This window comes from Perca fluviatilis, chromosome 2 (assembly GCF_010015445.1).
Source record: "Perca fluviatilis chromosome 2, GENO_Pfluv_1.0, whole genome shotgun sequence".
Lineage (NCBI taxonomy): Eukaryota > Metazoa > Chordata > Actinopteri > Perciformes > Percidae > Perca > Perca fluviatilis.
Genome location: NC_053113.1, coordinates 43052346 through 43079637, shown reverse-complemented (window position 1 = coordinate 43079637; position 27292 = coordinate 43052346). Strand labels below are relative to the sequence as shown.

Below are 27292 nucleotides of genomic sequence, written 5' to 3'. Positions count from 1 at the left end.
AATATTGTCATGACAGCAAGTCCTATCAATGATATCTTAATGACAAATACAATTGGTACCACTACTTGAGGTCAAAATATTTATTAGTTACACTGTCATAACAGTGTCATAACACCCAGTTTTGTGAAATGTCCTGTCAGACGTCTATCTGAAAAAGTGCTAGAATTGGTCTCTAATCTTGCACATCTAATTATAATAATCATTAGGTCAAAATGTCATGAATACAAAAAGAGGTGAATTTCTGTTTATGTCAAGCTGTCATGACAAAGACATCCTCTGGTAATGTCATCCTGGTTAATGTCAAGTTGTCATTACAAAGACATCCCAAACTAATTTAATGTCAACTTGTCATGACCAAGACAACTTCTGGTAATGACACTTTGATTAATGTCAAAGTGTCATAATCAAGACAAATTTAATGTCATATTGTCATGACCAAGACAACTTCTGGTAATATCACTTTGATTAATGTCAAGTTGTCATAATCAAGACAAGCCCAACAATGTCAACTTGTCATGACAAAAACCGAATGACACTTAATGACAGAAGTCATAAACGTTTATGACTTGTTTATAAGGTTTATGACACATTCATGACAGTGTAATGTCATAGTTATGACAGTGTCATGTCATGGTTATGTCGGTACTGTCAAGTAAAGTGTTACCAAATAAACCCTTAATTTACCCATTCACATCTGAAAATATGCTGGCTCTATGCACGCTAAAAGTATGTCCATTTCAATAGAGTGTGGTGGGTTTGGTGATGGTGATTTTGATTATGTTAAATAAAAATAATCTTACTCTTTAACAAAAAGCTATCTCTCTTTAGGGATTCTTTCCATAATGCTGTCAGACACTTAGAATAATAATCTGAGCCTGTCAGCGACAAAACCAGAACTTTTAGTGGACGCAGACTGCTGTTGAAATTTTGTCCTAAAGGGTTACATTGCTGCTGGATACAGTGTTCTCGGTCAATACTGGACCAAAGATTTTAAATATTTCAAGATTTCGGTTCACATTAATCATTTAGAATCCAATGCAGGGGAAAACAGGGTCCAGGTTGGAAAATACCGAAACACCTTTATTTATGTAAATTAGGACATATTTAATTAGATAATGCCTTATCTACATAATTCAACATACAAGTTCAGAAAACTTGTAATACAAAAAATATTGTCTTAATGTAAAAAATCACCTGGGGAAGTTTAATAGTGATATGTGTTAGTTAAAATATTTCCCCTATTCACCTGGAGTGTCTCCACTTAACATGGGCTGCAATGGAAAATTGGCATCACCCATTTCAGTATTTTTCAATACTTTCCACCACTTGGATCTCTTGGGATTTTCATATGTGATAGAGGAGACTTTTATGAGACTAAATCAGTTTAAAGAGTTTCTTTGCAATTTGTATGAGGTCATGTGGCATAATGCCTAAAGTAGTAGGGACGCTGGCCATGACAGTTCTAAGACTTAACGTTGTGCCCAATGCTGTGCAACGTTAACATTACTGTTCTACAGAAACGCCTCATGTTTGGAATAACAATACGACTTAAAATGTATTACATTTTTTAACAGTTAAACTTAGGTTACAGTATTGGTTAACCCTTTGGCTTTATCTATCCACATAAATGAGAGCTTAATGGATTTAAAATGTTTTGTACATTTAGTCAAAACTGGTGTTACCATGAGAAGCAGTAACACCAGTGACAGTTTTTATTAAATATGTATTTTAGAAAATGGAAGCTACAGTACCTTTTTTTTTTCACATTAAAAGAAAGTGATGTCAAAATTCTTTTTTCAGAATAGGGATTATTGTTAAGTGGTAACACCAGTGACAGGTGCATACATTTTCATTTTTAGTTATTTTATTTTGTTATGTTATCCACTTTATAAATGTGATATTGGTGTAAACATTATTGCATTTAAAATGGGAGAGAAATATCTTTTTAAACTCAAAACATGCTCTTAAACCTCCATACATGGCCATGGGGACAAGCAATTTTCTTGTCCTTGGAATATTATATAATTGATTAAAAACAAATATTGTCCAATTCATGGCTCAAATAGGTATAACTGTTATTAAAATATAAAAATTAAATGTGACTACAAAGTATGATTAAAATGTTTGCTTTCTTCAAAGCCTTGGGACAGAAAAGTGGGCGTTTCTACCGGATTCAGCTCGATATCCCTAGCTAAAAGCAACATAACCACTATTTGGGTGAGACCCTGGTTAGCTGAGTGTATCTTGCCTTTGTCTGACGAGGACGGGGCACTGGCATAGCCATTTACCAACAACTTTGAGTATAGTATGTGTTGGCTTCTTGCCGCAGGGATAAACAAACATACCTCAGCCCACGAAGATAGGATTGCATGCCGTGTTTGAACAATTATCAAACACGCAATTATTCCGGCAATAACCATCCATCTATTGTTTGACGGAGTCTATGTAGGTGATATGATAAACCAGACTGTTTAAACGGCAGACACCGCGGCTATCGTGCCTGCTCCGTGGCAGCCATCACCTCCATTCGAAACATGTCTTCAACAGACAAAGAACATACCTTAAAACATGATTTGAGACTGAACATTTAGTAAGTAAAAATGTTAATTGAAATTGTATGCAAACTGAAACAAAAAAGGTGGCAGAACAAACGTAAATATCAATATCACACATTTATTCATAATTAACACATCCACAATGTTAATTTTCATATCTGTATTAATAATGTGAATAATGGAAAAACACATTAAATACTAATTTTCTAGCTTTTGTTTACTTTTCTGGGTGGGTTTAATGTTCCCTTATATGCAGTTTGTGTACAATTACCATCGTGGCAGTAGTTGAAATTTTGGATCCTTTAGTTATCCAGACATAAACCCCAAATTCACCTATAGCCTCTTTAGCTAGGGCTGTTATACAACACAAAATCCCAAAGGGGTAATTTTGTTTGGTATTGTGCTGCTGTCAGTCCAAGGCACTGTGTGCGAAACCATCTTGTTCAAGTTCCACACATCAATCCACACATATATTAAAATGTTTTTGGCAAAAGATATTCCCCACAATCATAGCCTTCTATGTGTGGAGTAGTTTTGGAGACATGACTGTAATTATGACATACTAGTGCAGTGCCCGTTGAAAATGTGCCTGTTTGGAACGGGCCGATTGCTTGGCCTGTGTTATTGCTGCTTGTAGAATTCATCAAAACCAAATTGTACACCAAAATTAAGCCCTGTTTACACGATGACGCTTGTGGGTGAAAACAAAAAATATTTTATCGGATGTGCCTTTCGTTTATACGGCGACGGCGTTTTTGGGGCTTAAAAACGCAAAAAAGTGAAACCACCCTCCAGAGTGGAAATCTTAAAAACGCTCCACCGTCGAGTTACCGTCTAAAGGGTAAAAACGCAAAAGTCTGAAGACAGCGGTGTGGAGAGAGACCAGAAAAAGGCGTCCAGGTAGTCTGTTGTTACAGAGTAGGCTACAGAAATTATAGGCTCCAGTTATCTAAAATAATTTCAATGTAATGGCTCAATATTTAAATGATTTTGACAATGTGGATAAGGTTGTTATAGTTCGATGATGATATGTATAGGCTATTCATTTGAGCCAGAGTAGGCGACAACGTTGCGGATGAAGAGAGAGAGAGAGAGAGAGAGAGAGAGAGAGAGAGAGAGAGAGAGAGGCAGCGGCCAGAGGAGGGTCTGCTTCAGCCTCCTGTGCCCGCTGCCTCTCGCTCTCAAGCAGCGGCTGAAGGGCCGCGAGGCTCAGGGTATTGGCAGTGCTGCCGTGGGTGCTGTGCTGTGGCTTATCACGGTCGACTGTGCCGGTCATCATCAGACAAACATGCAACTCCACATCCTCGTCTTTCCAGACAAGCTTTTGTTGTTCGCTTCGACATGTTTTGGTTTCGCCCCACTAAGGAGAGAAGTAGAAGGAAGGTTCTATGCAGGCGCGCTGACTTGGTGGTGTTGTGTGGCAGTGCCACCTAGCCGCCTGGCGTGCATACTACATCGAATTTCACACACTTTTGCGTCACCATATGCACGCAGATTGCCCCCCCAAAACTCTCGTCTAAACGCGGAATAAAAAGTGAGAACGCAACGCCACTTTTACGTTTTCTCTTCAGATCGTTTCCGTCTAAACATAGCCTTACTTACAGAAGGACCCCAAACCACTTAATATGCAACTCCCCTGTATACCCTATTACTAACTTACTGATTTACCTGACAAGAACGTTGCATATTCAGAATGTAATCACAAAATATCACAATGACAATGTGGAGTAATCAGACATTAGCCTCATGGACCTGGCCCATTATAAGAGCTAATCAGCACATATCTGCGTTAATCAACTGTGTGTGTGTGTGTGTGTGTGTGTGTGTGTGTGCGCGCAGAGAGAGAGAGACAGAGAGAGTGAGAAGGTGTTGTCTGGTGTCGTATGATCGTTAACGAATTTAACATTTCAGCAAAGGTGTTAATTTCCATACAGGTTTAGTTGCTTGACAGTTAACGGTGAAGTAGGGGATTTGAGTCACGGGGGTACTTTGGTGACGTTAATGTTATAAGTTAGCAGTAGACTTAATTAACCCGGGGTGAGTCTGATGAAAAGTGCTGTGTCTGCGCTGTGAAGGAATAATCGCCGAGATTACTTTATATTCTGCCTCTCCTTAGAATTGGTGAATGTAGGCTACAGCTCACAGCGACTTAATACTATAGAGTGTCTGGCTTTTGTTTGATTTTAAGTGTTGGAAAATGGCTTTTTTTTTTTTTTTTTAATTGATGTTTTGGTCAGACAAATACAAAACCATAACTGTTACATTATTACAGTTACATAAATAGGAGTTACAATGTGTCTTTTTCAGTATTTGCCCAGTCTTTTGTTTTTTCTTCACAAGCAGAAAATAAATAAATAAAATAAAAAGGTTTTGTTTGTCGTCCAGCAACAACGTACAACTCAAGCCAGGCCTCCAACAAAAACATAGATCCACAAAACAAAAAGCAAATCGAAAACACAACACCCTAGGAAGTCTACATAGTATACACGTCCTGTACCTGAACCCAATAAAAGATTATGCAGAGGTAGGTAGCGTCATCCTTTCATATGAAGCAATTGAGCTAGGAATGGTCCCTAAACTTCATTAAATAGATCTTCCCTCCCAGCTACTCTATAGGTGACCCGCTCATAGCTTGCCATTGAGCTTAGTATTTCTATCAATTCCTTAAAAGTGGACAGGGTGGGAGATTTCCAGTGGCACAAGGTTATCCTGCACCCCGTTATCATAGCTAAAGCCTGGTTCACACTGGACGATTTTAAAATTGTCGGCCGATTTTCCAATCCTGAGAGACCCCACACACGGCGATAAAAAAAATCACGGGTCTAACAGTTTTGGTCGTACAGTGTGTGGTGCGCAGCACACGGTAAAATCAACACATCACACACGAACCGATTTGACTGCCGAGCATTCCCAGGTCAGACGGGAAATCTCGCAAAATCCCTCGAGATCAAACGCGACTTCAGAGTAAACAATCATGGCGGATGCAGTGGCGATAGTTTGTAGTTTGTTTTTAACCGAAAAAAAAACGTTATCAAAAGAAAAGGCGATGGTCAAAGAAGTGGAGACAACGCGAGCATGGACTATACTCAGCTACATCATGATATGGAGGTGAGTTGTTGTTTTTTCTCATAGAAATGTCGTTACGTACTACACAGATTAATTACCGTTGAAATACACGTTCATATATTCGTTTCCATGTACTCTGGTGGACTGCAGTTGTGGATGTAGTTATGCCCATCGACTTTATTGTATGCCACAAGTCCACAGGCTGCGTGCTGGTTTGTCTCCGGGGGACACCACACACGAGGAGAAATCAGGCCAAAAAAAATCCAACATGTTGGATATCCCCGATTTGAGATCGGAGCAGTCCCGACGTCCTTCCGAGCAGACGAGAGCAGTCTTAACACACCACACACGGCAGGAATATCGGATCAGATTATTTTACGATAATCGGAGCATCCTTAAGATTGTCGGGAGGGGTGAATCGGGGCTAAAATTGGCCTAATTATCCTGCCGTCTGAACCAGGCTTAAATGACACCATGATTTTCAGCGTTTTGACATTTGAACATTATCTGGTAGTAATCCCAGAAGACATAATGAGGGGTTTTTAATCAAATGTGTGCCCAGCATCTTATTCAAGAACACAATTATTGCATTCCACATGTCAATAGTCTTATCACACTCATATAACATATGCACCAGAGTTCCCACCTTTCTATTACATCTCCAGCATATATTACTGTTTGTGAGTTTCAGTCTTGCTAATTTGGAAGGAGTCCAGTTGATCTATTAAATATCTTATAACAAATGAGTTGTGACTGTGTTTCACGTGAGTAACAGTACCATGACGCAAGTTTTTTCCAATCATTTTCTGGTATCTCTGAAGTATGCTGGGTATTTATTTGAGAGAATGCAATGTCTGAGTTGTAGAAATCTCCAGAATTCTGAATTACACAAATTATATTTATTTTTAATTTCGTCAAAGGATCTGAATCCACCATCTCCAATCACATCCTCAAGAATATGAATACCAGACCATATCCATTTATCCCAAAAGAAACTCTTCTTTTCTAACAGTTTCTTGTTATACCATATGGAGGATCTGCTCGATAAATATGGATTGGCTTTTGTTATTTGATGTACAATTTTCCTTGACTCTGGCAAAAGTCAGTACCGGGTCTTGGGATGGGACTGGTCTATCCGTTTGTGAAAGGAAGGTCTCCACAGAAAAAGGATACACTAGTTTCTCTTCTATCCTGACCCACAGAGGGAACCTTGTAGGCGGAAGGCGAATCTTAGATAGCTGAGATAAAGAAAATGACAAATGATACCAGTCTGTTCGTGAAAGTGCTAATCCCCCCGTCTTTTGCAGCATATAGCTTGGTCCGATTAAACATGTTTTTTTTCCTGCCCACATAAACTTCTCTATCATTCTGTTATATGTTTTGAGTAGTGAGGAAGGAAGATGTAGCAGCAATATGGAAGTGATGTAATTGATCTTTGGAGTTAAAATCATTTTTACCAAATTGAGTCTGCCTATCAGGTAAACATACAACTTATCCCAATTCTCTAACAGAATTTGGGTTTTCTGAATGACTGGAATATGTTAGCTTCCATTATTTTTTCCAGACCTGGCGTTAATCTGATACCAAGTATGTTAACCCCTTCCGGCATCCATCTGAATTTCCAGTTCTTTCTGATATCTGGGGGGCACATTTTCAATAACGGCATGGCTTCTGATTTTGACCAGTTAACAGTATATCCAGATATCTCTGAAAACAGGTTTATAACTGAACAGATTTCTGGGACTGAGGATTCAGGGTTACTGGATATCAATTAAACATCATCCACGTACAGAAAAAGCTTGTGTTCTTCCTGACCAGCCTGCACACCCCGTATATTTGAATTAGCCCGTAAGGCTATGGCCAGGGGTTCAAGGAATATGGCAAAGATTAGAGGTGACAGAGGCGATCCTTGTCGAACGCCATTTTAGCCTGATTTGGGGGTGACATAATCCAATTAGTTAATACTGTGGCTGATGGATCAGCTCCACCCACTTCCTAAATATTGGCCCAAATCCAAATTTTTCTAGCGTATAAAACAAAAAAAGGGACTCCACTTTATCAAATGCCTTTTCAGCGTCTAATGAAAAAGGCCACAGTTGGTGTGTCATTGTTTCTAGTCATCCACATAACGTGTAAAAGTCTACGAAGGTTTTCTGCAGAGCTCCTGCCCCGCATAAACCCCACCTGGTCCTGATGAATGAGTAAAGGGACCACTTCTTCCAATCTAGTTGCTAAGATTTTGGCGAGAATTTTTTCATCTACATTAATTAAAGATATAGGGCGATAATTAGCACACCGCTGTGGATGACAGCGGGGTTTTTTTTGGGTGTGAGGTGTATGTCACATTTTAGCTGCTAAAGCTCCGCTGCTTTCTTAGACCCTCTCCGTCTCTGGTCCTGTCAGTGTACAGTGTGAGAGGGGCAGTGGCCAGCGGCTAGAGCAGCAAAAGCCAATGTGTGCTTCTTTTACCGATACATATTTAACGATATCTTTTGCATTTCTAATCCAAACAACGTCAAACTTGGCACTGCACTTATTCGTGACACCTGTCAAGTTTGAAATCCATTGGACTAACGGTTAGAGATATGTGCATAACACACAGACAGACACACAAACAGATGTTCCTGTAATTTATAGATATATAAAAAAATGTTGGCAAAAAATATTTGCCAAAATTATGAATATCCTTATTTTTTAAAAGTGCTGTATTACAACTAGCAGGAGACAAGTTATAATTGAGGTACGTTTGGAGCCACTACCTTATTTAATCATTAAATTAATAAATATTAATTCTATAATAATTCTATAATATATAGAAGTTACTGTGACATTTCCAGTCTATGGTTCAGACTCGACGGAGCTCTGAAGCAGACCTGTTTGTGTCCACTCTCGCTGTAAAATGCAGGGCAGCTTCAGGTTTATGGATGCACTCAGCTGTGGACAAGCTGCGGCAGATGTGTTGCATTTGTGCTCCGTGTATTTCTGCATCAGTAGTTTCGGGTTTCCACCTCAGATGTATAACAGACACTTCTCTAGCTAAACTCTTTGTCTAATTTGAGACACCGAAGCGGGGCTATGTGTCTATTAGAAGGTCTGAGATCTACCTTATCAGCAGAGCAATCATGTTTCGCACAGCAGACTATGGTGCAGGTATAGATTATTTTCTGAAATATAGTGACTTTATTCTTGTAATAGTCTACTAACCTAACTTTATTTTTCTCAAAATATCACGACTCCTCCAAATCACAGAGAACACAGATATACTGTATTTTGAATGTGCACAAAGTTTTGGACATGAGCAGAAATCTTGCTCAAACACATCTGAAATATTACAGTCCAGGGGTCTATTAATAAATTAAAATGAATTAATTTATCATTGAGGTGAATAATTGTCATATGCACATTTAACCCTTGTGTGGTCCTTCGGGTCCCAGTGACCCGAAGGACAACACAAGGATTATGTACTTCCCTTTACTTTGTTGAGAATTGCTCTCTAAACCCTGTTTCTTGTAAAGTAAGTAAGTAAAGTTTATTTCTAGAACACATTTAAACACAGTTTAAGCTGACCAAAATGCTGTACAAACAAGAACTAAGGTGCTGTATTAACCCTTGTTTAGAGAGCAATTCTCAACAAAGTAAAGGGAAGTACATAATCCTTGTGTTGTCCTTCGGGTCACTGGGACCCGAAGGACAACACAAGGGTTAAGGAGTTTACTTCCTCAACAAAAGACGCCAAACAGGAGGGAGGAGTAAATGATGCCTAGGCTACAGATATTTGCAGCACACATTGATTCAGAAAAAGGTAGAAATATGTGCATAAAAATTCACCAGAATGCAGGAAATAAAGTGGTTAATGCTCAAAATTCATTTAATTTCAATAAATAATTTTAATTCTTTTGGTGTTATTGGAATAAATAACACTTCAAAGAATCTTTTTTAGAAAAAATCTCAACATAAATCTCACACTAAACTGAAAAAGGCTGTTGCTGCAATTTTGTTAATTTTACAGGAAAAAACACGTATTATTAGATGAGGAGCCTACGATCAAAATAATGAAGTTACTGTCTGTGTATATGTCTGACCTGGACTGGCACATGTTCACGTTTAAAAGCGTGTGCGTGCACAAGCACTAGGGTCACTCGCAAAGTGTCCCGGTTTTAGCTCCGGGAAATCTGGTCACCCTATTTTAGTTAGCAATAATTAGCCTGTGCCTATGTTAAGCCCTTACATATACCTACGCTCTCTGTCTCTGCAAGATTCGGAATGATTGAGATTTCTCTTGGCACTGCTACCAGAAGACTTCCAACTTTCAGACAGGTTGCCCACGTCACATATACGTCTACAAGTTCAGTTGGAGGCTGCTCAGTAACGCTCATGCTGGGTTCATGCCACCTCGGAATAACAGGCACCGCCCCCCTGGTTACGTTGTTTTTCCGCATAGACTGTTAATATTAATGGACAGAGCATGTGTGACGTCACCCATTGGTTTGTGGAGAGCTGATATGAGTCGTCGAGTTTGCGTTTATGGGCGCAGCCATCATGGTTGCGGATGTGACGTTTTTAGACTCGAAGGAGGAGTGAGGGAGGAGCCGTAGACAGTTGGGCGGTATCTGACTTTATTTCTTTTTTTTTGAGTTAGCAACGCTGTACCCCCCCCTTACGTTACGCGTTACACACTGGCAATCTCGATGCAACTTCTGCTGAAAGCTAGCATACATAATTCAAGGTAAGATTTAGCTTTGCTAGGTTTTAAATATATCTTTGTCCCATAGTCATATAAGAGGAGTCATATTGTAAAGTAAATGTATCTGATGTTACCATGTTGTCTGTAACGTTAGCTAGCCACTTATGGTAAAACATCCTAACGTTAATTTTCTGCAAATTGAAGTTTAGCTACGAAACGGTGATTGTCAGTGCTTATCATTATCTAACGCTAACTATTAGCAAATGTTTAACCAAGTTTATTAGAACGTTTGGCTAACTGTAATAACCATAAAGCACCGATAAAGTCTTGCTACTGCCTTTACATGCTTTTAAGAGCTAACGTTAGCAGAAATAAGATCATTTAACTGACTTAAAGTTACACTAAAGAACAATACACTGTTGTTAATTCATCTGTATTCTCCTAGATAATTAATGAAGTACAGTTACATGCTAGTGTGCATATATATTTAACTATGAGGGGCTCAAATGGAAATTGATGACACTTTTTCCTTTCTTTCAGAAATAGGAGTGTGGAGAGCCACAATGGCATGTGCACCCAACCCAATTCCTCAGAATTAAGTAATAGTTACTTTTCTTTTTCCACTGTGCATACAGACAACCAACAGACTGTCACACTATGCTCACTGTAATTGTAAAGGCAGCTTTTATTTCTTTACCCAGGCATTTGGACTTGACTGAACAGTGCTGCACAAGTGCTTTAAGCTTTATATGTTAAGCTATATTTTTATATTGTGGTTTGTAATGTCAACCATTTCTACTGTAATTAACAATGTGGCACTAGTGATTCAAGTACCTCTTTTTATTATGCAGAATTCACTTGTGACAGTGAAGTTTGCCTTTACCTTGACCCACAGCAGTGATTTATGTGTGGAATTTACACTGGATTGTAAAAGGTGAACTACATTATTTAATTCATCACTTTAAACATAATGTTAAAAATATTGCCAGTGTTTGTGGTTTATGTAGTTTTTGAAGTTAATGCCCATTTCAATGTGAAATAAAGGTCTTTCTAAAGCTACATTTGTTGTTTTTCTGAAGTAACTATAGGAACATATAGTATTGTAGTCATACAAGACATTGGTAATTTGATAGAATTTGTAATTGATTTAAAGTTTCTATTTGGGCTTTAATCAACAAATGATTTCTTAAATGTTACCATACTTACTTGAATGTTGACAAAGGATCAGCAAAATGTAGTTTGTGCTTTTCTTGTGTCTTTATGTACTTGTCAATTTTAATCACCATGAAAACACTTCACCAAAATCCTTTTAGATTAATTTATATATTTAAATATATTTCAAATACCTAGTCAAGTGTTTAGTAGGTAATTGAAAATCCACTAGGTGCTGTTTAATCTGTGTAGGGTTATTGTAAATTCATTATAACAAAAGTATGATCACAAATTGCAAAGAAAAAATAAACAACTTATTCAATGTAATAATTAAATCAATGTATCTTATATTTACTGCACTGACATTTTTAAAGTATGAAAACTAAAAACCATACAAGGACATGCAATGTCTATCTAATTCTAACAGTTTAATCCTATACATAAAATATCTCAATTATATGCCTTATACATATTTCTAAAGTGCTGAATGGTGAACAGAACGCAGTGTGAATTAACAGGTTTTATTTGAAGTATCGAGTCCAGGTTTCTGAGGGGGGAAAAGCACGTCAAAGTTTCCAGGATGGAGAACGGGTCGGTGGTTTCTGGGAAGGAGCAGGTCCGTCAGAGGAAGACAGTAGGCCGGCTAGTGGTGGGGTCCAGTGGGGGTGGCTGTCTGCACCGGCGGATGGCAGGAGTGAAGCGGTAGCAGGAGTCAGGTTCCAATGGCATCTGAGGCACAAGAGAAAGGATAAGGACAGGCAAATGTTTGTAATAGACAAACATGTAGTTAAGGCATGGTAGATCACAATGAATTATATTAATATATGCGCTTGTACATGAATCTATGCTTCAGTTGAGGACATGCAGTATTAAGTAAACCTACTCCTACATGTCAAATTTATCTTAGACAATGTGTATTGTACGCAACACTTTTTTAATGTACATTTTGGTAATAAACAGCACTTGTAAATATAGAATGTAACATGTATGTGACTCATCTTAAAACAGACTAATGTGCTGACAGAAGGTCTTCAAATAGATTAGCAGACACAACTACAGTAAGTGGAAGAAAGACATCAGTGTAACAGCATCAACGCATATTCTGGCCCACTGCCCCGCCCAGAGACCTCCGTCTCCGAGTCCACGCGTTCCCCCCGCAGCTTTGTCCGAGGGTGAGGGTGACGGTGATGCTGTGTGGGTGCCGCTGTGGCGGGGATGATATTATGTGCCTGTCCTTCGGGCACCTCCGGGTAACGTTGCCCAACTCTCGGGCAGGAACATATATTTCAGTATATTCAAGTAAAAGCAGTCTCTGCTTGTCCTTGCGAATCGCCACAGCGAAACTCAGATGTGAGGGGTAATTTCTAAATCACCCGCAGTCCCAAAAGTATTCTAATCCCGTGCGAATATAGGGTTTAATATGACTTTGCACCATAGCATTAACTATATCAGGCTTTGATTTTAAGCTAACATTAGCTACCATTACATTTAATGGTAGTGTTAGCTTGCGGGTTAGGGAGACATGTGCATCGATTAGCAATAACACCACATATGGTTAAAAATAGATCGCCGGCGAGACCGTTATGCATAGCTACTGTATACGACTGTATATGTAATATATATTTGAATCCGTTTATAAGGTCTGCATAACGTTAGCCCGCTAGCTTTGTTAGCAAGGTGCAATCTAGCTAGCAAACTGATATTAATTGGGATGCTAACGTTCGCTAACGAAAAACAGTATTTAAAAAAATTAACGTTACTTACCAGAAAAACTGAACTGCCGACTCCTTTGAGTGTCTTGTCGTCCAACCAAACGCTGAACAAGATATTATTAGGCGACCAAAGTGTCAAAGTCACTACGAAGAAAGCTGAAGTTGACAGGACTCGGATAAGCTTTGCTAAACCCATATGTCAATGGCTAAACGTCATGATTGACAGACCGCGAACTGTCAATCACATCATAGCCACGCCCTAAAACACCCCCTGCTTTATCGCCGATTTTAAAATCAACGAGACCATAATTCAAAAAATGAACATCATTCTGTGTTGCAGAAGACTTAAAACTAGCGATTGAGACCATAAACTCTTCAAGAAAATGTGAACTGAGGTAATAAATCAAGTGAGAAGTGGGTCACTTTCTCATAGACTTCTACAGAAACCGACCTCCTTTTGCAACCGCACGTGTCGCCCCCTGCTGGAATTCAGATAGAATGCAGCTTTAAGGCACTTCCGCATTTGCAGCACTTTGCGAAACCGGATGGGCTGTCCACTAATAATATACAGTCTATGTTTTTCCGACTTGCAGCGTTCACATGGTCGGGATTGGAATGCGTGTTCTTCTTCTTCTGTTATATTGGCGTTTGGCATAACAACTTTTTGCATGACTGCCACCAACGGTTGGCCGTAGCCTAGAGCATCAGGTGTGTGCAAACATGGAGGCCACAATAACAAAAAGATTTTCTGCTGTTTTCTTATGCGAGCATCCAAACAGCACATCGCCAGGTGTTTTTGTGTGTTATCTGCAGGACAACGAACGGGAAAAGACACGGATAATGTGTGTGTTTTTTTATACATAGGCCTATTTATGAATAATTTTAAACATGTTATGTCTGTGCATGTTTCTTGGCAGAGGCATTTGTCCACAATAAACAGTTTATTATCACTGAAATATGTTCAGTGAACCAAAGTCGCCTCCATCAAACGTCAGTTGTCAACAACGCGTCACCAACTGGGGAACTCTGTTATCAAAATCCAGCCCGAGTTTCCCACCTCTGATTCCTACAGGACGTGAATGGTGACGTTTTCACTCGGAAAAACTTTTTTTCGATGTCCATGAACGCACGGTCAGCCCTCACCGGAAAAGTGCTTCTAATATTCTTCACTGGTCTCCGTCATAGGTGTCAGTCCAGAGCAACGGGATCTGTTGTTCCATTTATTTAACTGTCTATGCACACAACGTTACACGGGAAGAACCCCGGAAGAGCCGTCCAACCTCTCTTGAATAACGTTTTCGAAAAGAAAAGCAACTTTACGGAGTTAACGGTGTAAAGTTTAATACATAATAATAATAATAATAAAGGAATTAACCCATTGCCACTTATAAACTTGATTAGACTAGTTAATGATACAGCTCCGATCACAATTTTCATTTGTAATACCATAAACAGGAAAGACGAGTGAATGTAAATTAGCTAATGTTACTGCAGTTAGCTCAAAGTTATAGCCTGCCAGTTAGCGTCACATAGGTAACAGGTTGAACTTATTACTTTATAACATACGGGTTGAACCAGCTATAAGGTTGCACTCATGCAAACTAAAAGTGAAATGCCATGTCATGGAAAATAAATCCAGTTACATACCAATGTCTCATCGTCCTGCACCCTTGTCTCCCATCGGTCTCTGTATCAGGACATTGACGTTAATTTCCCACGATATCCAAAAACGTTTCGCAGCGACTAAACGAATACTGTGAAGGTGGGTGTATAAAGACAGCTGGTGCAGCGCTCGAAGCGGTGTTCGTTACAGTGGCTTCTTCTTCTTCTTCTTGTAGGATTCCGACAGTGTAGACGCCGCTAAGCGTATTACTGATCTCTACAGGTCAAAATGTGAACTAAATTCTTACATACAGTACTTTGTCATATAGGAACTGCTTTGGAGATCAGTTGATGTTTCTCACTATGTCCAAACAAAGATAAAACCGAAAAAGCCTAAACTCCAAGTCCTGCCAGCCTAACAAAGAATATTTTTCTTTCTGCCCTATACTACCCTGACAAGGACCTGCTGGTGTTTTCCTACAATGCACAAAAAGTGTCTGGGTGGCTTGTGGCTCAGAGGTATGTTGTTGCCCCTCAACCACTAGATTGGGGGTTTGATCCCCTGCTCCTCCGGCCACATGTTAAAGTGTCCCTGAGCAAGACACTGAACCTCAAGTGCCCCCCCCCCCTGTATAGCGGTCCCTAGGATGGGTTAAATACACTAATGGAATTTCACTACATTGTAGGCCTACTGTGTGTATGTGACAAATTTAGAATAACATTTTGTTTTGAAATGTAACCCCAGTCTGCACCAGGGGTGTCAAACTCAATTTCACTAAGGGCCACACTGGAAAAAGAGAATCACGGGCCAGACATGTAGAGTTTATTGACGTGCTTTTGTTACAGCGTGTCACTTTTTTAAACATTTCCTCATTTTGTGTTGTTTTTGTTCCAACCTTTTTGTGGCTTTCTCAGACATTTATCACCTTTTTGTAATTTTGTTGATTTTTCCAACATTTTTGTACGCTTTTTGTCTCATTTTTGTTGACATGAAGCCCTACAAAAGTCATCAAAAGAGTTCCTTCAGTCATTTCTAAAGGGAGTATTGTATTATGGAATGGATGCTGAAATAAACTGCGACACATTCTGTAATAAATGTCTCACTAGAAACACGCTTACTGTATAATCAGGGGTGGAAGAAGTAAAAGTACTAATACAACATGTACAAATACTCCAAAACAGGCAAAACATGCATTTGTTGACAAGTGAAGCCGGTGCCTCTGCAGCCGCAGTTTGACTGTGTAGCACCAGTAAAGACAGTAATGAGAAGCCAAACAACTGTGTCGACTGAGAAGGTACAACAATATTACAGAGTTTTGCGCAAATATGACTCTAGGGAGTAACTTACACTACTGGTCAAAACTTTAACAACCATGGTTGTTAAAGTTTTTTGAAGGTTAGGGAATGTAAAAAAGAACGTTAGGGGAACGTTCCCTAAAGGTGGCATCGTTAGGGGAACGTTCCCCTAAAGGCACACCCATAGATATATTGTTCTATATCTATGGGCACACCTCTCAGGCAACGTTCCGTAACCAAACACTAACTTAGCTGGGAGTGGGTTTCCAAGCCTAGCTACGTATTTGTAGAGATGATGGTCTTATTTTGAAAAACTGCGACCGGAAGTACTGCTTTCTCTCTTGTGAGCGGACCATAGGCAGTTTGACAGTGGTACTTGAAACCTATGCTTGAAACGGCTGTCAAGGCTCCATTCTCTCTAACGTTGTACGACTCAGTGAACAGCGTACTACTCGTAGCATGGCATCTGAAGAGCTGGCTAGGAAGCTGCAGTCGCGGCTGACCACTTCGCAGGAGGCTGAGCCGAGGCCGGAGCGCGAACAGAGCCCGGTCCGACCCAAACCGCAGGAGGCCGAGGCAGCCTGCGGCGACTCGTCCTCCGAGCTGTCTGCCAAACTGACCCGCAGACAGGACATCAACGAGGGCAACGCTGCTCCTCGACTGACCCGCATCTTCAACCCCTACACGGAGTTCAAGGAGTTCTCCCGCAAGCAGATTAAGGACATGGAGATGATGTTCAAACAGTAAGGCTAAAATGCTAAGGTTTTCTGTGTTAAACAAAAAAAAAGCCAAAATTTTTTAAAACCGGGTGGGGTTTGGGGGGGGGGGGGGGGGAAAAAGGAAAAAAGAATAAAGGGGGTGGTGGCGGGAAACCTCCCGAAAAAAAAACCACAAACAACCACACCCCCATAATTTTTCTCCACCCGTGCGTTGTGTGGGGGGGGGGGGGGGAAAAAGAAGAAGAAGATTAAAAGATGGTGGAGGCGAAACCTCGTGAACGCACAGGCTGACACTCTGCTCACTGATTCAAAGTGAGTCATCCACTGCTCACTATACAGACCCTCTGCAATATTAACGTTAGCTGGCATTTTGTCCTGGCTAGTAACGTTACATATTATTCACCGTATTGTGGGGTGAATAATCAATGTATTTATTTGTCACACGAAATCAAATAACGGTAAACATACAATTCCAGTTAAATGTAATCCGTCAATTCATTTTAATTCAGCATTAAAACAGTAATAATTAAAGCTGAAAGCAGCGATGCGCAGGCCCTCAATGTTAAAATACAACGTCTGCAAATAGTCAAAACTGCACAGTACATTAAATATGGCTGACTTTCTTGTGTAGCCTAGAAATCCAGACGCACCCTATGGGCAGCAAATGTAATTTGCAGCCAGGGGGTCTAGCAACTCTCCGCTTGCGAGCTGGAAAAGCCAATAACATTGTGTATAGAGTCGGTGGGCGGGCTTAATATAATAGGCTCGTTCGAGATGAGCTAAGTCTGCGCAGAATCTATCACCAGCGATCGCCGCCCAATGAATGCCGATTAGATTTGTGTCCAACTTGATCCCGACTTGCTCTGACGTCGTGCACACGTGGGCAACGATAACCTCACGAGATCAAGGCAAGAGGCAGCCGAGAACCTAGACACCCGTGATTACATATAGACTCATGCATTAGGCATGGTTACGGTTTCTTTCAGTAGCCTTGGATCGGTTGATAACTCAAACTTGCCGAGAACCTAGACACCCGTTTGAATATAGACTCATGCAGTACCCTTGGTTACGGTCTTTACGGTCTCGTTCAGTAGCCTGGTGTGCGGTCTCCTCGTGACAGCCTACCTACCACGTAGCAACATTCACTTCTCTAACATTTAACTTAACATAACTACCAAAATAACATGACGTGTATTTGTATGTGATGTACTGTACTTCCCCATCGATAATGTGCGAATTGCCATGAACACAATCCTCTAAGATGCACCAGAAACAAGGCTTGGTGAATAACTTGCCGAGAACCAAGACACCGCTTGATTACATTAGACTCGAGCGGGCCGGCCGGTTGCATGGTTACATTCGGTCTCGTTCAGTAGTCTGGTGCGCGGTCTAGGTAGCCCATTTCCTGATTGATTCTACCACTACCACTCCAGTGGAGGCGCTAATGAGCTAGATTACTACACACACAGTAGCAGAAGAATACCTGCTACACACAACGGCACGAATGAAGTAAAAGGAATAAAAACAGATGCACAGATGCTAATCCGGCCATGAGGAACAACATTGTAAAGATTCGGGGCAATCGGAATAATTTTTGCCAAGATAACGCAACTTCCTGTTTAGACATGAAGTTGCTATAACTTGCGCATTTTTTCAACTATCAAAATTCTTTGGATAACTTTTCGTCATGAGGGTCAACCGATACTACCTGCAAAGATTCAAGAAGATTGAAATCACGGCCTAGGACGAGTTCGAAAGAATGTAAAACATGAAAAATGCATAAATAAAAAATGGCCATCTTCCGGTTGGGCGGAGTTAATGAAGGTAAATGGGAAATATGTCCGCAATGATTACAGCAATATGTGTATTAAATCTGGTGAAGATCGGACCAACTATGTCCAAGTTAAGGCTGTCCACGCATTAGGGGGCGCTATGGAGCCCGCTTACAGGTATGGGCCAAATCGTTGAACAGTCTCGCAAAGCTCCCAGGTGTTTATGTTGGCGCCAATTTTTGTGAGTTTTCGTATATATTGAGGCCGTCAAACATGTGCCCAAGTGCTAAAACCAATTAGGGTCCCATAGGCCACGCCCACTTTGACCAATCAGTACCTTATTGTAGGGGTGGCCTCCACATTTTGTAAAACTATGATGAGCCATTCATGAGATATACATTTTTTTTACTTTTTTTTTTAAATGGGCATGGCCTATATCCGGAGATTCAGTTGAATCCAGGGAATACGAAGATATGTGGTTTTTGAATGTGCGATGTACATCGGGAGTTATAGGACCAAAACACATTTTTTCTGCGGTAGCGTCACCTAGTGGTGGATATGTGTGCATTTTTGTAGTTTTTGCCAGGTCTGACATGTGTGCAAATTTTTGTGAGTTTTCCAGCATGCTAAGCCCCTCAAAAATGCGAGTGACGTCGCGGAATAATAATCTTAGCAAAAACAATAGGTCCTTGCAGTTTCACTGCTCGGGCCCTAATAATTCCTTCAGTTTTAATAGGGCCTTCGCCGCTGTCGGCGCTCGGGCCCTAACAAGGTCCACATCCTGGAATTAAATATGAGCTATGCATATCCTTTTCCAACTAAACAAGGAGTCAAAGGCTGCAGGACCCACCTACATCAGGGCCTTTTAACAAATTGCCTACTTATTTCCAGTCCTTTCAGTTAATATAGTGAAGAAATGCGAGCATATTCACATTTTCAGGGCTCAGTCTTGACCGCTGAGGAGATAGGATATATGGCCACTTGTACTGAACAGCCTTTCTGAGGAGATACAGAGGTACGTCCTTGCCGCATTTGAAAGCATTGGCATTTCTGACACGCGTCTTCCACGAAGCCAGTGGGCAGCATCAGCACTGATTGCAGAAAGGGACAAATACAGTTTCACCTCTGAGTCACGTTTTGTGGGGGATTTATGGCATTGATGGCACAACCTGAAGCCAGTAACCTGTTCTTCTTTCAGCTGGTGATTTTCTGTAACAACCCAGACAGACTCTTCTATTTCCTTTTGGTGTTGTTAGAGAAGGTGTGCTGTGTGCCTGATGCTGGAGGATCTTCTGTGTCTGGAATCTCTGGATGCGATGCAAGTGCCATTGCTTCATCGCTGCATGCCTTGACTGTGTCATCCAGATGACCAGCAAAGCTGGGATCCATATAGCTCATATGTTCACAACATTCTTAATTTCCTGCTGCATTATTCCTGCAGCTGCATTAACAGGTCTTCTCTTATTACAAGGTTCATTTGTTTAGTGAGTGCAGTCTTCCTCTTGATCTTGAAGTATCTCATTGTTGATGTGCTCCAAGGCTTCAGTGAGGAAAGTGTGGCTGGTTTCTCTGATGCCAGGACATCATGGAAAAATTGAGGAGCTGGCTTACTTTCTCCAGCACAGTGTCACTGTCTTTAGGCATGAGATGCCAGGTGCTTCTGTCTCCTGCTCGCACCCCACAGATGGCCTGCTGCTGCTCCCAAGAACTTGGGAATAATTTCAAATGTGGATCCCCACCTGGTGACCACATTGTGTATCAGTGAATGCTCAGTGATGTTCAATACTGCCTGCTTCTTTTGAAGCTCACGTTTCCATCTTCCAGAAAACCCTTGAACCAAATGTCGGCATGCTCTGGTAGGAGATCCGACCCTTGGCATGTTGAGGGCTTTGGAATTTAAAATTATGACCAAAACAAGGAAACCAAACGCAGGCGAATGATCCAAAGGCTGTCCTCCGCTTAGGCGCAAATTACATTATACGCTCATTTCATATTGGTCATTGTACAACTATTAGCATGAGGCGTAGTGGTTTGCAGCAAGGGAGAGATCACGTTCACAGATATACCGTCAATACTAACCTCATATTTACCAGCCGTTTCTCTTTTATTTTTTTTTCTCTCTCTTTACACCCTGGCACATTCGCTAACGTGTGGCTGCTGTGTGCATGGTGCATGGTGTGTGTGTGGCTGGCTGCTGTGTGAGGGAACCATCATGCGGCATATGTGTGCAGAAGACAACAAGCTTGTTCGGATGCTCAACACATTATTATACATTCATTCCCTTAGATTGTTTGTATTTCTTTAAACCAATCACATCGTCTTGGGTGACAGTAAGCCCCGGATGCAGTGGCGGGGCCCTTGCAAAATAGATAGCTGAGACAGCGGAAAGGGAGGAGAATTACGGCTGAAATAGGCGGCCCATGGCGGGCTTCATCCAGTAAGTCGGACAACCCTCAGTTTTTTTTTTGTTTTTTTTTAAAGGTCTGGACATGATATTGGACATGACAAATTTTGTCATCTACATCCAATTCAAAGGTTGGAGCTTTGGCTCTAAAGCTGTTGGGGATACTGTCGAGCCAACCTGAAAACAAGACCCACAAAACCTTTCACCTGTTCTGATACGTGAGTTTTGTAAGTTTTCAAGCACCTTCAGCCCCTTTAAAAATGTGATTAACTTAAGAGAATTATAATAATTCCTTCAGCTACAATAGGGTCATTGCTCCGGCCCTTATAAAACAGGTCAAGGCATTGTAGATGTCCGTAGTCCTGTAAGGAACTGTGTGGTAATGAGTTTTCCTGTGTGTGTGTATCACTGTAATGCCTGCTCTGCTCATGCCCAGACGGCAGCAGAGAAACACTATGCTTTAAGCCTGCCTCTGGCATTCCTGTGCTCCCATAAAGAAGAGCCAAATTAGTCTATGGGTGCTTTGTGTTCCCAGGACTGGAATGTTGGCTGGAGAGGAAGCCCTCCCTCTGGCTGAATCAGTCCATAATGCAAATGAAGGGCTAATTGTGATCATTGTGTAAAGGTGGTCACTACATAAGCTTAAGGGATGTGATACTGACATGTGTTTCTGCTGCCTGCCACAGTGTCTTTTTTGACAACACAGGACGTGGTGTGATGTTTGCATAGTGAGAAGTAGTCGTTGGAAACTTTTATAAAAAATAACACTTTGTCATATTTGTTCAGACTAGAGCTGTCAATCTTCCTCTATAATACCATTCGAATTCCATTTGATATTTTTTTTTTAAATATTTGAATAATATTTGAATATTTAATGCTCAATAATGCAACTTATTAAATATGTACTACACTACTCAGGCTTATGCATTGTCAATGCCACTACAAGCATGTGGTTGTTGTTACACGTTCTGTCCACTAGAGGGACTTCTAACATTAGCCTGGCCTTGAGGGGACCTGCATGCATGCAACTTTGTCATTCATTTTCCACCACGGGCACACAGCAACAAACACAAATCAACAGAGAACTCTGTCATGAAACATTATCTAACAAGTGTAGTGAAGCGGCATTGTTGTAAAGGCTAACGGTGCTCGGTTAGCACAATGACATCATGTTAGAAAGCACAGCCGAAACAATTTGTCTTAAACTAACAATGCTAACTGCATTAATAGCCAAGCCAAACGGTGCTGTCACTACTATTTTTGTGATTTATAAGCAACCTTTTTCTTGCAGATTGTCACGTTACTAAGAATATAGCTATTTGAAGGTAATATATGAAGTTGAAGCTAACTCTGACAGCTGTAGGGCAGCTAACATAAACTTTAGCTTTCTCCATGAAGCTCCCAGCTAAGCTAACGTTACTATACCTATACTATACGCAGTTAAAAAACAAGAACGAGCTAACTAATGTTAATATAAGAACTTTGGTTCGGTGGATGTCGATTTTAAAGTCATGTTAAAACTATTTCCCATCCTTACGATTTCCAGCCGCAGCCTGTCACTCCCCCTTGTACTAACTTTACTCGGTACATAACGTTAGCTTAGACCTTGCAATGCCTTGTGTTTCTCACTCCCGCTAAGTTATTGTTCATAAGACGTAACACGAGTGACACATGCGGGTAGGCCAAGGTGAGAAGAGGGAGATTAGCTAACGTTAGTCAACATATTTATAAAAAAAGTCACATTCGAATAGTAATTTCAGCATTCAAATAGTATAGATGTTTTTACTATTCGAATTATATTCATACCTGCAAACTTGTCGCTTTTCGGCGAAAATCGCCATTTTGAATGGGGAAAATGTTATCCACGTGAATCGTGTAGATCCAAAGAGTTTTTATTTTTGGGTGGGGGGGGGGTCCGAAGTCCAAGACCCAAGACCCGAGACCGGTGCCTTAACGACCACTATCTACCGGACCAAACAGGAACTCGGATAACGGTGCCTTATTTAGATGCCACTTAAATGCCTGCGCTTCTCTCTGATGCTCCGAAAACGGACGTTAGAGGAAACTGAAACATCGCCGCACGGGACGCTAGTTACAGTAACACTACACTCGACAGCAGGTAACGTTAGCCTACCGTTAGCTAGCAGCTGGAGTAAACACAGTTGAAATGCTGACAGCTAAACGGTGAAGTGTGTCTGTATTTCACTGGAGAGGATTCCAACCTTTTTCAGTTTGCAGGTATGAATATTCGACTTTCGATATTTGTTCCAACAGCTCTAGTTCAAACTGTTGCTATATCCTGACAATACTACATGAGACAGATAGTCTGTAAACTTTTTTTTTTTCTTTATTGAAGAATGTCGACATACAGCAACATCTTCTGTACATCTTAACAGTCTACGTTCTAAACGAGCCAGGGGGTTACTAAAGAAAAATAAATGAAAAAAACTAAAAATACAAATATTTTGTAAAGCTTACAAAGGTCATATGATCTAACAGCTTTTTTGTTTGTACAGTTAGAAATGGAAAAAAATGTATTGTTTCATTTTGGCAGCCAGCTCCAGAAAGCTTGGCTTCTTTTTCAAAAACTTTGACTTACAGTATGTAAATAAAATGTGGTTAAAATAATTATTAAATTGATCACATAATACTCTGAATAAAGCTTTCTATCATATTGAGTGAATCCAAACAATATATTTTCCCAAAGTAATGTGAATTGAGGGTAAATATGAACAGCAATAAAATGTGATAATATGCTCCAAAGTGTCAAAATAAATGTACCAGTGTTTCATTTAGATCTCCACAAAAAGTACAGCTGATATCAATGTCTTTTTTTCATTTTCTGCAGATAATGGTTAGTTGGGTAAAATCTGTGGAGCATTTTGAAACCGATCTCTTTAACTTTGTTGGTTAACAATAGCCAAACCTTTTCCCAACAGATCTCTTCAACATATGAAGACCAGTACAATAAAGCAGCAGGTGTACTCTTAAAAAGTTGACGAGTTGCCTTATTCTTACTTTTAGCTTGTAGTGAAAAACAAATATTCCCAACAATTGTTTCTTTCACATTTAACAGTATAGGGTGATCACCAACTCCATTAAAGCCTTTAAAGGAACACGCCGACTTATTGGGAATTTAGCTTATTCACCGTAACCCCCAGAGTTAGACAGTCGATACATACCCTTCTCATCTCAGTGCGTGCTGTAACGCTGTCTGACGGCTCCAGCATTAGCTTAGCCCAGCACAGATCCTGCAGGTAACTGGTTCCAACTAGCCTACTGCTTCGGACTAGATAGTGACAAAATAACGCCAACATGTTCCTATTTACATGTTGTGATTTGTAGAGTCGCGCAGCGTAGCAAAAACATAACATGAGGATACTCTTGTCATCCGTAAAACAAACCGGGAACTATATTCTCAGACAGGCTTGCTGCGAGCATATCACTCCCCAAGTACTAATATTCTTCCTCCTGAGAATATAGTTCCCGGTTTGTTTACGGTTAGAAGATGGCTGTGTCTCATGTTACGCTTGTTTTTGTACACGCCGTGACTCTACAAATCACAACATGTAAATAGGAACATGTTAGCGTTATTTTGTCACTTATTCGGAGCAGTAGGATTACTGGAACCATTCACCTGCCTGTTCTGTTATGGGCTGATGCCGCTGGAGCCGTCAGACAGCTTTACAGCACGCACGGAGATGAGAAGGGTATGTATCGACTTGTCTAACTCTGGGGGTTACGGTGAATAAGCTAAATTCCCAATAAGTCGGCGTGTTCCTTTTTAAAGAGTGCAACAACAGCTGAAGGTATTGCATCAAAAACAGATAGAATAGATAAATAGAGAATTCCTTCGGAGAGACAGGGTTGCCGTAGTGATGAATAAACTCAACATAGTTATAAAGCTGACCACGCTGGTTGAGTAATTGACTTAGAAGCAATATGTTGTTGTCAACCTACTGCTGAAAGAAAATGGATTTATTTTTATACAAAATATATCTGTTAAATATTGCCTGTAAATCAAAGACAAAGTCAGCAGCAATTGTTTATGAAATGAAGAAAGTTTAAGAGGAATTGTGTCAATATTATAGGTGCATACCAACAAAAACTGGAGTCCACCAACTGAGGAAAAGACATAATTTTACCGATACCAATAGCTAGGTTGGGCTGTATTTGCCGATAACCGATTAATCGACCGATAGTATTTAGAATTGATACACCCACAGCAATGCTACACGAGCATGTGTGTTGTCTAAAACAGTTCTCTTACATATTTGGAGTCATCCAGTGCAAAAATAAACATAATGAGCATTATAATTCATATAAAGGACAAACTATTTACATTTCTTCAAAAAAGCCCAAATGTATGCCAAATCTCAAAACAGTGACGCCATTCTTCTCTGTAGAACGGTTTAGAACGGTAACAGACGATCTCTGACCTGGAGGGATCTTTCCCACTATATACTCTCTGTTCTCACTTGGATGCCCATGTAAGACGTAATGTGTGACGGACCTGCCTTCCCATTGGTTTAAAACATAAACAAAGGCATCATGGGAGATTACCTTGTCGGTGGCACGGAGTTAGCGGCAGAAATGACCGAAAACGGGATGAATTATGGACATCAAGTGGATAAATTTTTGGATGTAACAGTTTGGATTTAATGCTCAACAACCCTGAAAAAAGGCACAAGTTCCAGGGTGGATAGAAAATCACCTGTAAAGGCTAGAAAGACAACAAAGACACCCCCGTGACGGCTAATTCGTTAGCTTTTAGCTGCAGCAATCAGTAAGTCTCTACGTTTAACTGTTATTAAATTATCTAAATATGAATCAGAGGTGCCGTTTGGGATCGTGGACGATCCATTTGGGTCGGACTTGCGTTTATTTTGGGTTGGTTTTAACCGGGCTTGAGGTAAGTTAGCCTACTACTAATGTTTAGCGTCATCTCAGCCTCGAAAGCAAACAAACATACTGTGCTGTTCTTTCTCTACTAATGCAGCATCTATTCAACAAATTAATAACTTTATAATGATATGACAAAATGTACTGTATACATACCTTTTGCTGTCAATGCTTTAAATGCGCATCTGATGTCAGCCTTCTCCGCACAGCATGTGCTCTCCGTACAGCGCGCAGTAACACGTGTCAAAAATAAACAACACAAGGCATCAGTGATAGTTTTTATTTCGCCTCTAGAGGCCGCTATTGTAATGCATGATGCCAGCAGACCCTTCTCAGCTCTCACGTACTGTGTAATGAATGACAGCGCGCGCTTCTCAGCCGCTCCAGCAACGGACGCAACCATAAAAAACTATCGGTATGGATTTTTGCCGATAACGATAGTTCCACCAATCAACTATCGGTGCCGATTAATCTGCAAAACCGATGAATCGGTCGACCTCTAGTTAATATTCCTTCAGCCTTCGAGAGTAGAATCCTGCCTTTTAATGATAAGTCATGTAAAAGCCAAAGGTTGAATTTCTTTCTTGTTTTTCAACAATGGGAGTGAAGTTATTCTTGCATCTTTGGAGTTAATTTTTTATCAATAACAAGCCCTAAATAATTAATACTGTTTTTCACAGGAATATCAGCAATCAAATCAACATCACACTCTTTAAGTGCAAGTAATTCACATTTTTTAAGATTTAAAAGGAGACCAGAAGCTTTACTGAAGACTTATATTATAGTAATTGCTAGAGGAACCTGGGACTTTTAAAAACAGTGTTGTGTCATCTGCCAGTCTAGTAATTGTCCTATCAGCGATGGAAATACCCTGCAATTGACTACATTTAATATGATCACATAAAAGTTGGGCTGCAAGCAAAAAAAGGTAGGGAGATATAGGGCATTGCTGCCAAATTCCACGTTTGATTTCAAATCTGGGCGATGAGACACGTTTTTAAGTTAAGGGAGCAATTTGCATTATTGTAGAGAGTTTTGATTGCATTACAAAAGAAATCCCCAAAGCCAAACTTCTTAAGCGAATGATAGAGAAAATGATGCTTGACGGTATCAAAAGCCTTGAAAAAGTCTAAGAAAAACACAAAGCTGTCATCTGAAATTAAATATGAATGGTCAACTAGATCTAAGACCTGATTTGTTTCATCAATAAGAGAGTTTAACACTTTTTTTACTCTTCTAGCAAAGATCAAGGCCAACATTTTATAATCATTATTTAAAGGACAAATTGGACGCCAGTTATAAATATAAAGTAAATCCTTGCATTGGTTTAGGGATTAAAGTAATTAAACCTTGAGTCATATGCCAAGGTAAGGTATTGGTTGATATGCTTTCATTAAATACCTGCAATAAGAAGGGCGCCATCTGCTG

General features: G+C 40.3%; 2 protein-coding genes across 2 annotated transcripts in view; one reads left to right on the top strand and one right to left on the bottom strand.

The window, feature by feature from the left end:
• Positions 1-15009, bottom strand: part of nlrx1 (NLR family member X1) — a 79550-nt gene extending 64541 nt beyond the window's left edge. The window contains exon 1 of the mRNA XM_039787188.1: positions 14817-15009. The gene's annotated coding sequence lies outside the window, so the exon portion shown is untranslated. The remainder of the gene's footprint in view (positions 1-14816) is intronic.
• A 1383-nt stretch (positions 15010-16392) lies between these two features.
• Positions 16393-27292, top strand: part of efhd1 (EF-hand domain family, member D1) — a 70455-nt gene continuing 59555 nt past the window's right edge. Inside the window, exon 1 of the mRNA XM_039826347.1 lies at positions 16393-16810. Within this exon, the coding sequence (XP_039682281.1) occupies positions 16527-16810 (284 nt within the window). The 5' untranslated portion in view covers positions 16393-16526. The remainder of the gene's footprint in view (positions 16811-27292) is intronic.